Source organism: Rhinopithecus roxellana, chromosome 9 (assembly GCF_007565055.1).
Source record: "Rhinopithecus roxellana isolate Shanxi Qingling chromosome 9, ASM756505v1, whole genome shotgun sequence".
NCBI lineage: Eukaryota > Metazoa > Chordata > Mammalia > Primates > Cercopithecidae > Rhinopithecus > Rhinopithecus roxellana.
In genome coordinates, this window is record NC_044557.1 from 106,792,011 (window position 1) to 106,808,002 (window position 15,992).

At 42.8% G+C, this 15,992-nt stretch overlaps 1 protein-coding gene across 2 annotated transcripts in view; it reads left to right on the top strand.

Moving 5' to 3' along the window:
* Window positions 1-969: 969 nt before the first annotated feature.
* The window catches only part of TAF2 (TATA-box binding protein associated factor 2), a 109,076-nt gene continuing 94,053 nt past the window's right edge, over window positions 970-15,992 (top strand). For both annotated transcript variants that reach the window (XM_030937893.1, XM_010357784.2), the window contains exons 1-3: window positions 970-1,353; window positions 2,093-2,147; window positions 14,132-14,292. In XM_030937893.1, coding sequence (XP_030793753.1) covers window positions 1,271-1,353; window positions 2,093-2,147; window positions 14,132-14,292 — 299 coding nt within the window. In that variant the 5' untranslated portion in view covers window positions 970-1,270. The remainder of the gene's footprint in view (window positions 1,354-2,092; window positions 2,148-14,131; window positions 14,293-15,992) is intronic.

The window sequence follows — 15,992 nt, forward strand, 5'->3', positions numbered from 1 at the left end:
TTCTCCTGCCTCAGCCTCCCAAGTAGCTAGGATTACAGGCATGCACCACGCCCAGCTAATTTTGTATAATTTTTAGTAGAGACGGGTTTTCACCATGTTGGCCAGGCTGGTCTCGAACTCCTGACCTCAAGTGATACACCTGCCTCGGCTTCCCAAAGTGCTGGGATTACAGGCGTGAGCCACCACGCCTGGCCTGTAGTCTATATTTTATTCTTTTTTTTTTTTTTTTTTTTTCCTGAGACAGTCTCGGCTCTGTCGCCCAGGCTGGAGTGCAGTGGAAGGATCTCGGCTCACTGCAACTTAAGTCTCCCTGGTTCAAGCAATTCTGCCTCAGCCTCCCAAGTAGCTGGGAATACAGGCGTGCTACCACGCCCAGCTAATTTTGTATAATTTTTAGTTGAGACGGGGTTTCACCATGTTGGTCAGGCTGGTCTCGAACTCCTGACCTCAAATGATCGGCCCGCCTCGGCCCCCCAAAGTTTTGGGATTACAGGAGTGAGCCACTGCACCTAGCCTTGTCATCTATATTTTAAAATAAATACTAAGGCAGCAGTGCCTAGTGAGAGCTCTGGAGTGCTGGAGTTTTGACATTTAGACTACCTGCAGTCTAATCACGTATTTTAGAGCTTAAATCACCGGACCCAGTGTGTCTGTTGACACAGCAAGCCAGAGGCACGCACCTCCTCCTGATTTAGGGAGACTTCCCACCACCCCACCCCGCCCGGTTACTAGCACCCTGCCCCAGCCTATTTATACCTGGCTCTTCGCAAACTTTGTCCTCCATTCTTCTTAATATGCGTGTACTAGAAAACTACCTTCCCTCCTTTTGTTGCTGCTGTTCTCGCTTCATCCACCAAATAGTTTCTTCGCTTTCCTAAATTTTAACAATTTTTTACGATAAGGCACAGGCGAAAATCGCAAGCCCTGCCCATTGACAAGACTTCCTAGTTCTACCCCCGCCGCCGTTCCACTTCCGCTGACGTCGGAGGTCAGAGGTTTCAGACAAGATGTCGGCCGATGGTTGCTTTGAGCATTTGCGGAGAGGAGCATCTCTGTGACAGAAGCTTATTGACGGCGGCTTCTAGGAGCTAGTCGAAGGAGCGAGGTTGAGGCGGGCAGCGACCCTTCAGTTCGCTCCCGTGGGGACCGGCCGGCTGCGAGACGTGACTTTTGGGGACCGCAGGGTAGCGGGGAGTGTGAGGTGCCGAAGACCAGTAATGCCCTGTATCCCACTGGGAAGCCGGGAAGTCAAGCTCCGCGGAACCACTTCATGCCGCTGACTGGTGTAGAGCCCGCCAGAATGAACAGGAAGAAAGGAGACAAAGGCTTTGAAAGCCCAAGGCCATATAAATTATAAGTATTTTTTCATTTCCCTTCCTTCCTTTTGGTTTTGTTGCCATTAATTACATTTTGTGATTGCTTGAAATTGACCTGGTGGGCCTGGGAAACTAGAATTTACTCACTGTGATGGAAATGGTGTTTGTAAGGTAAAAATGTTTTGAATGACAGTGTTATTCAGCAAATTTAATTCCCGTTGCTGGTTAAGTTTTTTTCTAAGTACTAGATTGTATTTCTGTAAAATCTGTTTTCGTGACTGTTGCTAAATTTTAAAAAATTGTCCCAATTGGTAGAGGTTTTTTTTTTTTTTTTAAATTTTTAATTTTTTTAGATGGAGTCTCTCTCTGTCGCCCAGGCTGGAGTGCAGCGACGCGATCTCGGCTCACTGCAGCCACCACCTCCCGGGCTCAAGCTTTTCTCCTAGCTCAGCCTCCTGAGTAGCCGGGATTACAGGCATGTGCCACGATGCCCGGCTAACTTTTGTATTTTCAGTAGAGACTGGGTTTCACTCTCTTGGCCAGGCTGGGCTCGAACTCCTGACCTCGTGATCTGCTTGCCTCGGCCTCCCAAAGTGCTAGGATTACAGGCCTGTGAGCCACTGCACCAGGCCCCAGTTCGTAGAGTTTTAAAATGAAATATTGACATGTAAGTTTGAATTACTTAGAACATAGACCTAATATATACGTGGATAGAATTACACTTTAATGATAAAAATTATTTCTTCCTAATTTTCTTTTTATATTTGTTAATATACAACCCATCAGGTCGTCTGCATCAACAACATAAATTTCCAGAGAAAATCTGTTGTGGTAAGTTTATTCTCAACAATTATAAACAGTAACAAGTTCACTATAAAGAGTAACAATCCACCCCTCACAGTACTTAGAAAGTTTATAGTCTTCCAGATAATTGTGTTTCAAGAATAGGTAAGAATTAAAATTAGGGTCTATATGATTACAAGTTCCATGGTCCTTCTACTAATACCTATTGCCTCCCAAATTCTCCCTTTCCTTTTTTTTCAATTTCCTAATTAAAATTTTATTCCTCTTTATCTGGTGTATAATGTGAAAGCCTGTATAGCGAAGCATTTTATAATTGTGCATGAAACAAGTATAAGCCCATAGCGACATTTCTTCTATGAAAAAAATTTGATTAATACACTCACTGACTTGGCTTCTAAGAGGCCACTTTTGCTTCTTGACTACGTGATGTTGCTTTGTAATGAAGTTTTAGATAGAGAATTTGAGATCTAGAAACCCTCTACCTCCCCCCACCCTCCGACACAATTTAGATGTATTAATTGCTGATATAATCAATTTTAGGAAAAAGCTTGAACACTCAAGTTTTTTGTTTGTTTGTTTGTTTGAGACAGTCTCGCTCTGTCACCCAGGCTGGAGTGCAGTGCTGTGATCTTGGCTTACTGCAACCTCCACCTCCTGGGTTCAAGTAGTTCTCTGACCTCAGCCTCCCAAGTAGCTTGAATTACAGGTGTGCACGACCACGCCCGACTTATTTTTGTATTTTTAGTGGAGTCAGAGTTTCTCCATGTTTGCCAGGCTGGTCTCGAACTCCTGACCTAAGTGATTCACCTGCCTCTGCCTCCCAAAATGCTGGGATTACAGGCATGAACCACTGCACCTGGCTGAAAACTCAAGTATTTATTTAATTTACTTTCTTAGGGCTACCTTTATTACATAGACTAAAATATTAATGAGAGCTGGTTTTCCTTGAGTGATGGTACCAACTTCTCTGTCAGATTTGTTACCCATGTATGTACGTGTTTACTTAGGATAAGCTGAATAGATAAAAAATGTCACTTTTCATAAGAGTCATAGAATCTTAGATTTGTAATGTTCCTAAAAGGTTTATTAAATCTAGTCTCCTCATTTATGGAATTTCTCATGCAGTCTTCCCTAAGTTATGTACCTTGTATCTTATAGTAGGATCCTTGAGTTGTATTATGTTGTATGAATTGGGTAGGAAACACAAGGGAATTAGGGAGTCTAGTTCAGAGGTTACTTCAGTAATCTAGGGGAGAAATGGTGAAGTCCTAAATGAAGATAGCCTTCGTGAAAATGGAATTGAAATAGAGTTGACATGATTGAATTAGTGAACATATATTTAGTCATTAGTATATGTAAGGTATCTTCTAAGGTTAATGTGTATTAACTCACTTAATCTTCATAATTACCCTGTGAGGTAGATAATATTTTAATGCTCATATTAGGATTAAGACATTAGCTGAGGCAGCTAAAAGAATGGAGGTTAAGTAACTTTCTTAAGGGCATAAAGTTGGCAAAAGATAAGAGTTCGATGCACTTTCTTTACATCTGTCATTCCCCCTTCCACCTGTGTTGTCCCACAGGAATCAATAGACAGAAGTTGCACATGACTTTTTCAGGACTGCTATAAAGGGGTTGTGGATGACTTAAGTTTCCTGTTGGAAACTTTGGTGGGATGTTGTGTGGGTTAGGATCTTGGCCGGAAGTAAATGGCACATATATATGCTAATCGAGGGAAATGAATGGACTATTTAGAACAGAGTTAACAGAAACCAACATGAGGTGGAGGAACCCTCTGAGCTATTAACAGTGAGGAACAGTTGCCACTTCTAGGCCTGAAACAACAAAGGGAAGGGGAAGTTACTAGAACCTACTGTAGCCATGGAAAGAGTTACCTTGTAGGACCTGTGTCTTTTAATAGAAGAATGAAGCTACTGCTTACCTGCAGCCTGGCAGAAAGGAATCTGGAGTAATTAATATAAACTTGCTTTCCTTCTGCTTTCCAGTTTCCTTTTTGTGGAAACTGTTGGACCAACATCTAGAAGGGTAGAGCCCAGTTAATGAAACTCAGGGTATTGAGTAGCATACAGAGCAGATCAGGAGGGGCAAAAGGAGAATAATCAGAACAGTCTTTTTAACCCCAACACATCCACTATTGTCTTTGGTTGAGATGAAAAGCTAATGCTCCTACCGTGGGGAACGTACAAAGTTCTATGAGCCACTGAAAGAGTTGGCAATGGCTGACTACTAATTTTTTCAGTGAATTGTGACTTGAACACAGCCATCCCCATTTATGTATATATTGACTATGGAGGTTTGGGAGCTACACTGGCAGAGGTGAGTAGCTAACACAGACTGTGTGACCCACAAAGCCTAAAATACTTCTATCTGGCCCTTTTAGAGAGAGTTTGCTAACCCCTGAATTATTCTGTTAGTGTTGAGAGATGACAGTTCAGCCCTGTTCCCACCTAAAATATTAGTTACCTCTAGCGTCTTTTATGCAAGATAATGGAAAGAAAAGTGGTTGAAAGAAATAGTATAAAACTAAATTGTAACAGTCCCTGCTTCCCTTAGCTGGTAGCATGGCCGAAGTTGATATACACTGCTTTATTTCTCGACTCCTTTGGTGTTTCCTTTTCCTTCTGCTGACATTTCTGTTGGGATGACCTAGCACCTTGTTTCTTTAGGACATTCACTGCTGTTCATGTCTTTATTGGGTTGTTGCAGTTTCTGTTGCTTAGGACTGTTAGGGGGGATCTGAGAGGCATTTCAGAAAATCCCCTAGATTTCAGATGTGATTCTTGTCCGTATTGTATAGCAAAGCTTTAATTTTTTTTTTTTTTTTTTTTTTTTTGAGACGGAGTCTCGCTCTGTCGCCCAGGCTGGAGTGCAGTGGCCAGATCTCAGCTCACTGCAAGCTCCGCCTCCCGGGTTTTCGCCATTCTCCTGCCTCAGCCTCCCGAGTAGCTGGGACTACAGGCGCCGCCACCTCGCCCGGCTAGTTTTTTGTATTTTTTAGTAGAGACGGGGTTTCACCGGGTTAGCCAGGATGGTCTCGATCTCCTGACCTCGTGATCCGCCCGTCTTGGCCTCCCAAAGTGCTGGGATTACAGGCTTGAGCCACCGCGCCCGGCCAGCAAAGCTTTAATTTTCTATTTGGTAGTTGAAATTATTCATTCCAGCCAGAACAGGACCCCTTTCTCTGCTTTTTGGTTCTTTGGGATGAGGAGCTCAAGGTGGTCAAGAGGTAACCTCAACTTCCAATGGAATGGAATCATGAGTATATGCCCTGCTGGATGCATTCTTCACTTGGGCACTAGGACCTCTCAACACACTGAACCCAGGGTCAGAGACAGGAGGCAAAAATTCCTTCCATGGCTGGGCACGGTGGCTCACACCTGTAATCCCAGCACTTTGGGAGACTGAGGTGGGTGGATCACCTGAGGTTGGGAGTTCGAGACCAGTCTGACCAACATGGTGAAACCCATCTCTACTAAAAATACAAAAATTGGCCAGACGCAGTGGCTCATGCTTGTAATCCCAGCACTTTGGGAGGCCGACGCGGGCAGATCACGAGGTCAGGAATTTGAGACCAGCCTGGCGTACATAATGAAACCTTATCTTCACTAAAAGTACAAAAAATTAGCCAAGCATGGTGGCGGGCACCTGTAATCCCAGCTACTTAGGAGGCTGAGGCAGGAGAATCACTTGAACACGGGAGGCAGAGGTTGCAGTGAGCCAAGATTGTGCCACTGCACTCCAGCCTGGGCAACAAGACAAAACTCTGTCCCCCCCAAAAAAAAAAAACAAAAAAATTCCTTCCATGTCCTTTTTGGTGTAATAGTGAGAGTAGTCACTCCAACTTTCAACCCTTGGTTCCCAGTTCTGTTTTGGCTAGGAGAGATAATCCTATATATATTGTCTACTAATTTAAGGCAGCATCCCGTGGGAGGTTTCTCAGTTGTTGCTGTAACTGAGCCTTCAGCAATTGATCATGCCATCTACTTCTGTGTGATAGAGTACAAGATAAAATGCATAAGTTTAAACAAATGGTTACTCTGTGTATGGAAGGGAAGGGCAGCAGGTTTGAGAGGAAAGAGTCATAGGTCAGATTAGAAAATGTTACATTTCATGCACTTTGGGGTTATTGAGATGAATAGTGGGTAGTTGGCTACATGTCTGTGCAGATAAAGGATGGTGAGAGATTTGGGAGCCTTTGATATACAATTGTTCATTAAGGGTGTGGAAAAGCTCACTTAGAGTATCTAGCAGGAAGTGAGCATCAGGGAGAAATATCTGAAGAATATGATATTTGAGAAAACTGACACTCGGCCCATAGAAACCAGTGAAAACCTTTTTTTTTGAGACAGGATCTCACTGTCGCCTAGGCTGGAGTACAGTGGTGCAATCACAGCTCACTGCAGCCTCAACCTCCCTGGCCTCAGGTGGTTATCCTACCTCAGTCTCCTGACTAGCTGGGATCACAGGCACATACCACCGGCCTGGCTAATTTTTGTATTTTTTGTAGAGATGGAGTTTTGCCATTTTGCTTAGGCTGGTCTCAAACTCCTGGGCTCAAGCGATCCACCCTACTTCGGCTTTCCAAAGTGCTGGGATTACAGGTGTGAGCCACTACACCTGGCTGAAAAACATATTTTAAGAAGGAGGAGGCTGGGCATGGTGGCTCACACCTGTAATCCCAGCACTTTGGGAGGCCGAGGCCGGTGGATCATGAGGTCAGGAGTTTGAAACTAGACTGGCCAAAATGGTGAAACCCCGCCTCTACTAAGAATACAAAAAAATTAGCTGTGTGTGGTGGCAGATGCCTGTAATCCCAGCTACTCGGGAGGCTGAGGCAGGAGAGTCACTTGAACCCAGGAGGTAGAGGTTCCAGTGAGCCGAAATTGCACCACTGCACTCCAGTGTGGGCAACGAGTGAAGCTCCATCTCAAAAAAAAAAAAAAAAAAAGAAAAAGAAAGGTAATGGTTATTAATTTTAAATGTAAACAGTAAATATAAACTTGAAAACTGAAAGTAATTCTTGGTCATTAGTGACCACAGCAAGTGTAATGTATTAGTCCATGTTCATGCTGCTAATAAAGACATACCTGAAACTGGGCAATTTACAAGGGAAAGCAGTTTAATGGAGAACTCATAGTTCCATGTGGCTGGGGACACCTCACAATCATGGCAGAAGGCAAGGAGTAGCAAGTCACCTCTTACATGGATGGCAGCAGGCAAAAAGAGAGCTTGTGCAGAAAAACTCCCATTTTTTTGTTGTTGTTTTTTGTTTGTTTTTTAATTGTACTTTAAGTTCTGGGTTACATGTGCAGAACGTGCAGTTTTGCTACATAGGTATACACGTGCCCTGGTAGTTAACTGCACCCATAAACTTGTCACCTACATTAGGTATTTTTTTCTAATGTTATCCCTCCCCTAGTCACCCACCCCCCAACAGGCCCTGGTGTTTGATGTTCCCCTCCCTGTGTCCATGTGTTCTCATTATTCAGTTCCCACTTACGAGTGAGAACGTGCGGTATTTGGAAAAACTCCTGTTTTTAAAACCGTCAGATTGCCAGGTGCGGTGGCTCATGCCTGTAATCCCAGTGCTTTGAGAGGCTGAGATGGGCAGATCACCTGAGGTCAGGAGTTCAAGACCAGCTTGGCCAACATGGTGAATCCCCATCTCTACAAAAATACAAAAATTAGCCAGGCCTGATGGTGGGTGCCTGTAATCCCAGCTGCTTGGGAGGCTGAGACGGGAGAATCTCTTGAACCTGGGAGGCAGAGGTTGCAGTGCGCCAAGATCGTGCCATTGCACTCCAGCCTGGGTGACAGAACGAGACTTTGTCTCAACAACAAACAAACCAACTGTCAGACCTCGTGAGACTTACTATCATGAGAACAGCGCAGGAAAGACTTGCCCGCATGATTCAGTTACCTCCCACTGGGTCCCTCCCACAACACATGGAAATTCAAGATGAGATTTGGGTGGGGACACAGCCAAATTGCATCATTGTGCCCCTGGCCCCTCCTTAATCTTACGTCCTCACATTTCAAAACCAATCATTCCTTCCCAAAGTCCCCCAAAATCTTAACTCATTTTAGCATTACCTCAAAAGTCCACAGTCCAAAGTCTCATCCGAGACAAGGCAAGTCCCTTCTGCCTATGACCCTGTAAAATCAAAAGTAAGTTAGTTACTTCCTACAATGAGAGTACAGGCAATGGGTAACTACAGCCATTCCAAATGGCAGAAATTAGCCAAAACAAAGGGGCTATAGGCCCCATGCAAGTCTGAAATCCAGCAGGGCAGTCAAATCTTAAAGCTCCAAAATGATCTCCGTTGACTCCATGTCACATCCAGGTCATGCTGATGTAAGAGGTAGGTTCCCATAGTTTTGGACAGCTCTGCCCCTGTGACTTTGCAGGTTGCAGCCTCCCAGCTCCCTTGACTGGATGTCGTTGAGTGTCTGCAGGTTTTCCAGGTGCACGGTGCATGTTGTCAGCGGACCATTCTGGGGTCTGGAGGATGGTGGCCGGCTTCTCACAGCTCACTAGGCGGTGCCTCAGTAGGGACCCTGTGGGGGCTCTGACACCACATGTCTCTTCTGCACTGGCCTAGGAGAGGTTCTCTGTGAGGATCCTTCCCCTACAGCAAATTTCTGCCTGGGCATCCAGGCGTTTCCATACATCTTCTGAAATCTAGATGGAGGTTCCCAAACCTCAGTTCTTGACTTCTGTGCACTCACAGGCTCACCACCACATGGAAGCTGCCAAGACTTGAGGCTTGTACCCTCGGAAACTACCGCTCAAGCTCTAAATTGGCCCCTTTCAGCCCTGACTGGAGTGGCTAGGATGTAGGGCACCAAATCCCTAGGCTGCACACAGCATGGGGACCCTGGGCCTGGCCCACAAAACCACTTTTTCCTCCTAGGCCTCCCTGTCTATGATGGGAGGGGCTGTGTGAAGACCTCTGACATGCCCTGGAGACATCATTTTCCTCATGTTCTTGGGGATTAACATTTAGCTCCCAATTACTTATGCAGATTTCTATAGCTGGCTTGGATTTCTCCTCAGAAAATGGGATTTTCTTTCTTTTTTTTTTTTTTTTGAGGCGGAGTCTCGCCTTGTTCCCCAGGCCGGAGTGCAGTGGCTCAATCTCAGCTCGCTGCAACCTCCGCCTCCCAGGTTCAAGCAATTCTCTATCTCAGCCTCCTGAGTAGCTGGGATTACAGGCGCCCACCACCATGCCCAGCTAATTTTTTGTGTTTTTAGTAGAGATTGGGTTTCATCATCTTGGCCAGGCTGGTCTTGAGCTCCTGACCTCGTGATCCACCTACCTTGGACTCCAAATGTCCTGGGATTACAGGTGTGAGCCACCATCCCCAGTCGGGATTTTCTTTTCTATCATCGTCAGGCTGGAAATTTTCCACACTTTTATGCTGTACTTACATTATAAAATGGAATGCCTTTAACAGTACCCAAGTCACCTCTTGAATGCTTTGCTGTTTAGACATTTCTTCTACCAGATACCCTAAATCATCTTTCGCAAGTTCAAAGTTCCACAGATCTCTAGGGCAGGGCAAAATGCTGCCAGTCTCTATGCTAAAAATAACAAGAGTCACCTTTGCTTTAGTTCCCAACAAGTTCCTCATGTCCATCTGAGACCACCTCAGCCTGGACTTTATTGTCCATATCACTATCAGCATTTTGGTCAAAGCCATTCAACAAGTCTGTAGGAAGTTCCAAACTTTCCCGTATTTTCCTGTCTTCTTCTGAGCCCTCCAAACTGTTCCAGCCTCTGCCTGTTACGCAGTTCCAAAGTTGCTTCCACATTTTCAGGTAACTTTTTAGCAGCACCCGACTCTACTGGTAGCAGTTTACTGTATTGGTTCGTTTTCATGCTGCTGGTAAAGACGTACCTGAGACTGGGCAGTTTACAAAGGAAATAGGTTTAATGGAGATCTTACAGTTCCACGTGGCTGGGGAAGCCTCACAGTCATGGCAGAAGGCAAGGAGGAGCAAGTCACATCTTACATGGATGGTGGCAGGCAAAGAGAGCTTGTGCAGAAAAGTTCCCGTTTTTCAAACCATCAGATTTCATGAGATTTATTCACTTTACGAGAACAGCACGGAAAGACTGGCCCTCATGATTCAGTTACCTCCCACCATGTCTCTCCCACAACACATGAGAATTCAAGATGAGATTTGGGTGGGGACACAGCCAGACCATATCAGGTAACTTCAGTGGAATGATGACTGCATAAGTCATATTGTACTGAATGGAAGAGAGAGTTGGAACAGTGAACACATTCTACTTTTTCAAGAATTTCTCTTTTGAAGGTATGAGAGAAAGATGGCAAAACATTCATTTGAGGGTAGCATAGATCTAAAGACTTTTAAAACCTTGAGTCTTGAACATATTTATAGGCACAGGAAAAACATTCTATAGAAAGGAAAGGTTGTAATTATAGGAGAGAGACAAACTGATACTTCTGAGGATACTGTGGGGAGTGGGTGCTGAAGGACCATTGGATATATCATTCTTAAACAGAAGGGAAAGATGGATACATGAAACAGAGGGGCAGGATAATTGGTAGTTGGCAGAGGAGTGGTTGAATTTAAGGATTTAGGGTGAAGGGAGTGCCAAGAAGATTGTGGTGAGAAACTGGAAGAAGTCAAGGACAGGAGGATTTCAGACAGTTGAACAGGAGGACTGGTAGAGAAGTAGTGAGAAGGGTGAGGAGAGGCATTGTGGACATTTGAGTTCATAATGTCAGCATCAGAGCAGTTCTAAGCAGTGATGAGGTGCTTTTCAGAGTGTGATCTTGATTCTTCCTGGATGGAAGTGAAGATTGTAGGAATTGAGGTCAGGGAACTTTGAGGCAGTTTTATTGGTTGGATCAGACACATCTATATTCAAGTCACTTAGAGTGATGGCAGACATGTGTTACAAAAGAAGAGTATGTGACCAGGTGCAGTATTTATACCTGTAATCCCAGTGCTCTGGGAGGCCGAGATAGGAGGGTCCTTGAGGCCAGAAGTTCCAGACCAGCTTGGGCAACATGACAAGACCCGTCTCTAGAGAAAAAAATTTTTAATTAACCAGAAGTAGTAGTGCATGCCTGTAGTCCCCAGCTATTCTGGAGGCTGAGGTGGGAGGATCACTTGAGCCTGGGAGGTTGAGGCTGCAGTGTGCCATGATTGCTACACTGCACTCCAGCCTGGGTGACAGAACAAGACCCTGTCTCTGAAAAGAAAAAAAAAAGCAAGAGTATGAGCCTTCAGCAAATGTTGGGGAATTTCATAGACATTAATGAAGAAGCATAGAGGATAGTATACCTGTATAGCATGAACACAAAGGATAAACAGAAAAGAATAACAGAAGCATTTATTAAGCATATACTAGATGCCAGCTATAATTTTAAGTGTTTTCCATGTAGTAAGTTTTTCAGTTGTCTTTTTGTTTTGTGTTGTTTTTTGAAACGTGATCTTGCTCTGTCACCCATGTCACAATCACGACTTGCTGTAGCCTCAACCTCCCAGGCTCAAGCAATCCTTCCACCTCAGCCTCCCCAGTAGCTGGAACTACAGCCACCATGCCTGGCTAATTTTTTAATAGTTTGTAGAGATAGGGTCTTGCTATATTGACCGGGCTGGTTCTGAACTCATGGACTCAAGCAGTCTTCCTGCCTCAGGCCCCCAAAGTGCTAGGATTACAGGCGTGAGCCCATGTCTGGCTGTTCGGTTGTCATAATAACACTAATAGGCCAGTAATGTCATTATTTTTTATGAGGAAACTGAGGCACAGTGAGCTGGAGTCACTAGCCAAGATCATACGGTTACTAAGTGGTAGAGCTAGGATTTCTATACAGGGAGTCTACCTCCAAAACACCTGCTTTTAACGGTGACACCACACTGTCCTTAACCTTATGGTGTTCGTTAAATAAAATCCTATAAATGGCCTGGAAGTAGTTGTGGAAACTAGGAGAATGCCTATTTTCCACTACCCTCATTTATAGTGAGTGGGAGAGTAAGTAACTTCTTGTCTAGGATTCAGGAGCCATTTCATTTAAGGCAAGAGGGTAGAGAGGGAGTTTTAGAAAAGGTTGAAAAGCACAAGGGGAATGTTTAAAATGGAATGTGGGCTCCAGGAGGATGGTTATCTGTGAAGTGGGGAAGAGAGCAAGAAGCAAGGAGTGAGAGGCTAGACGACCTGAGGGGCTTGCAGTTATACCAGTGGCTAAGGGCAGCAGAGATTGAAGACCTGTAGAGGTTAATGGGTCTGAATGTTTCAGGCAGGTGTAGGTTAGAGCCCTAGGCGGTGGCAGAGGCCTGATGGTGCAAGGAGACTGGGCTTTTCCTATCTTCCTGAATTACATTTCATCATTCTATTATTGTTACCAGAGTTTAGAAAGCCAGATGCTGTTCTTATGTCTCACCCAAGTAGCAATTGACAGTACTTTCTTTAATCTTTTGTTTTGTAGTTGTCTTGGTTCTAATTCTTATCTTTCAGCTGATCCAAGCTCTTTTAAATTTAGAATGGTCATTGGATGACAGATTAAAAGGAATTCTGGTCATCCTTCCTATAGCTGCTCATAGTTTACACCTTCAAACACAGAATCTTCATCAACTGTATTTTGGACTTTGCTCTTGTGTTCTCTGTATTTCTAACTCACAGATATGTGCAGATTGTTCTGATTTAAGAGTGTATGGCTCTCCTCTTACTTGGGAATTGAGAACAAAGGGGCTACAGAATCTCTAGGCTTTCTTGAGCAGTTGGGGCTAAATGTTACCTAAAAACAACCCTTGCATATTATTTAAAACCCTTGTACCCAGAGGCATTATGGCATAGTGGGATTTGTTTGGAATTATTTAGTTGTGTTTGAATCTCTATTCCCTACTTATTACTGACCTAATTTTTTTGCCTTTGTTGTCTTATCTATAAAAAGTTAACTTTTTAAAATACTTTACAGTAATATTTGTAGCTTCTTTGTAAAAAGTATAAAGTAGTCTCTTAGAGTTGGTGTTAGGATTAGAGGGAACATAGGAAAGTATCTAGTGTAATGTCTGGTACATGGTAGCGGCCATTATAATCTAGTCCTCTATGGTTGCTATCTGAATTTTCTCTTAAATATTTCTGTTATAGCCTCTGAAATTTTTCTGTTCACTTTGGAGCCCCTGAAATACTGCAATTTCATGCCCTCCCTTGTGTTATGTTTGAGTATATCAGTTTTCAACCCAGGATATTAAAATCAGTGAACATACATTCCGTGTTTCATCTGTTCGTCTTTCGCATTGATTCAATACAAAAGGGTGGTGAACAGTCTGTATTTAACTGTTTTTCATGTGTTGGATAAGAGACATTGCCAACATACAGCTAACACGATAGAACTACATACAGCCTCTGACAGCTAACATGGTCGAACTACATACGGCCTCTGGACGACTTGATAGGAAGTGATTGAACACTGTGATGTATCTGCCGCTCCTGGATATAGCAGCAGATTTTTCCTACTTGCCTTGGTATCTTTTGTAGCTTTTGCCATTTTACGTGTCCTAATTTACTCATGAGCAGAAACTCATACTTGTTACTTTCAGTGGTATAATTTTTTACTCTTTTTTTTTCTGACATGTTCTTTCACTCATCAACCTTCTGGTTTTGATTCTCTTTCTGCTCTGTCATTTTTTTTCTTCTTCCCTTTTTAGGTCCTAGTCTGTTTAAAAATTCTGGTTTTTGAGAGTAGCGAGCCCTTTTACTTTTTTTTGACTGCCTAATTTTCACTAATAGTGAATATGAACCACCAGGATGATAAAGTGTACATAATTCACACCCATTCAGTCACTAGGACAATCATGTTTGAAAGTAAGATACTTGGAGAGCGTACATATGTATGTAACTATTTGGGATTTTGTGTCTGGAGTATGTGTGTAAGTGGTAAAAATAAAAGAAATATATACTGAAACATACCAGTCTTTGTAATGAAGTTGTTATTCTCTATCTTTGCAGGGATTTGTGGAACTGACTGTATTTCCCACAGTTGCAAACTTGAATAGAATCAAGTTGAACAGTAAACAGTGTAGAATATACCGAGTAAGGATCAATGATTTAGAGGCTGCTTTTATTTATAATGACCCAACCTTGGAAGTTTGTCACAGTGAATCAAAACAGTAAGTTATGCACTTTAAAAGTCATTATTTTTAACAGTTTTGAAAAAATGTTTTTAATGATTGGGTTAGTTTTTCTCGAAGTATTCTTTTTTTAAGATTGTTATTAGGCTTTGAATCCCAATCTTTTTGATCTGTTTTACCTCTCTGTACATTTGGTTCAAGTGATTTTGCTAGCTGTGCCCAACGTAGTTACTAAGTTTCCCTTCTGCATGTTAAAACTTTAAGGAAATATTATCTGGGAACTGTAATTAGATTTTCTTAGTCTTTTTTTTTTTTTTTTTTTTTTGAGACGGAGTCTCGCTCCGTTGCCCAGGCTGGAGTGCAGTGGCGCGATCTTGGCTCACTTCAAGCTCCGCCTCCCAGGTTCAGGCCATTCTCCTGCCTCAGCCTCCTGAGTAGCTGGGACTACAGGCGCCCGCCACCACGCCCGGCTAGTTTTTTGTATTTTTAGTAGGGACGGGGTTTCACCGTGGTCTCGATCTCCTGACCTTGTGATCCGCCCGCCTCGGCCTCCCAAAGTGCTGGGATTACAGGCGTGAGCCACCGCGCCCAGCCACTTTTAATGTTTTTCTTAGCTATTTTACTTCATAAATATTGAAAGTAATTTTCAGTGGGTTCAAGATATTCTGTGAAATATTCTATTGAAAAGTTTTAGAAAGTAGCTAATGAAATTGACTGCATTAAACTATCTTATATTAGGTCTAAAGTAGCTTATTTCTTCACCTTAAATAAATACTACATCTATTGAGGCTACTTTTGATTTTTATCATTAAACATATATTGCTGTTAATCAGTTTTATGTTCTACTTTTTGTATTTCATACTTTGTTTCCATTTTCTGTGTGTGTGCACACTTCATTTTTTGTCATCTTTATAGTTAATTAATACTCCATTTGCTCAGTGTACTATAGTTTGTATAATTATTCTCCAGTTGTTTGGCATTTTGCAGTCGTAAGTGGTGAGTGAATGTTTTGGCACATACAAATTTTTTCCCTTTGATTATTTTACTTGTCATTTCTAATGGCTGTTTTCAGTATTTTACCTGATTGTGCCCTAGTATTTAAATTTCTGCTAATTTAAATACTGTCGATACATGTGAGGGCACTTACTTTTTCAAAGCTTTGATAACATTGGGTTATGTCATTTCTGTGATTCTTTGTGTTTAGGGGTAGGATGCCAAAACTTTATCATGAACTTTTTAGTCGAGATGATGTTTTAACTAGTCTAGATGTATAATGCCTTAAGGCAGCAGTTCTTAAAGTGTGATTCCCAGACAAGCATCAACTGGGAACTTGTTCGACCGACCACTTCTCAAGCAATACCCCAGACCTGAATCAGAAATTGTGGATAGGCTCCTACAGTTTGTGTTTTAACAAGCTTGCCAGGTGATTCTGATACAGACTGAAGCTTGAGAACCACTGCCATAAGGAATTGCAAAGGTTTACAAGGGCGGCTTGTTTTTAGACGTATTTATGGTCCCAATAATCATTGGTTTAAAATTTTTCACATTTAGAGAGGAGATACACAAATGGGATTGGAAAAATTCAGGGAATCCCTGATTTACTCCTGTAACTTTCCATTTCACAAAGGTGAGTTGTTGAAATTACATTGCTTTTAAAGCCACATTTGTAGAACTGACATAAAAAGACTTATTACAAAATTATCTGCATCCCTTTCCCCCAGAAAACAAAAACAAAAACT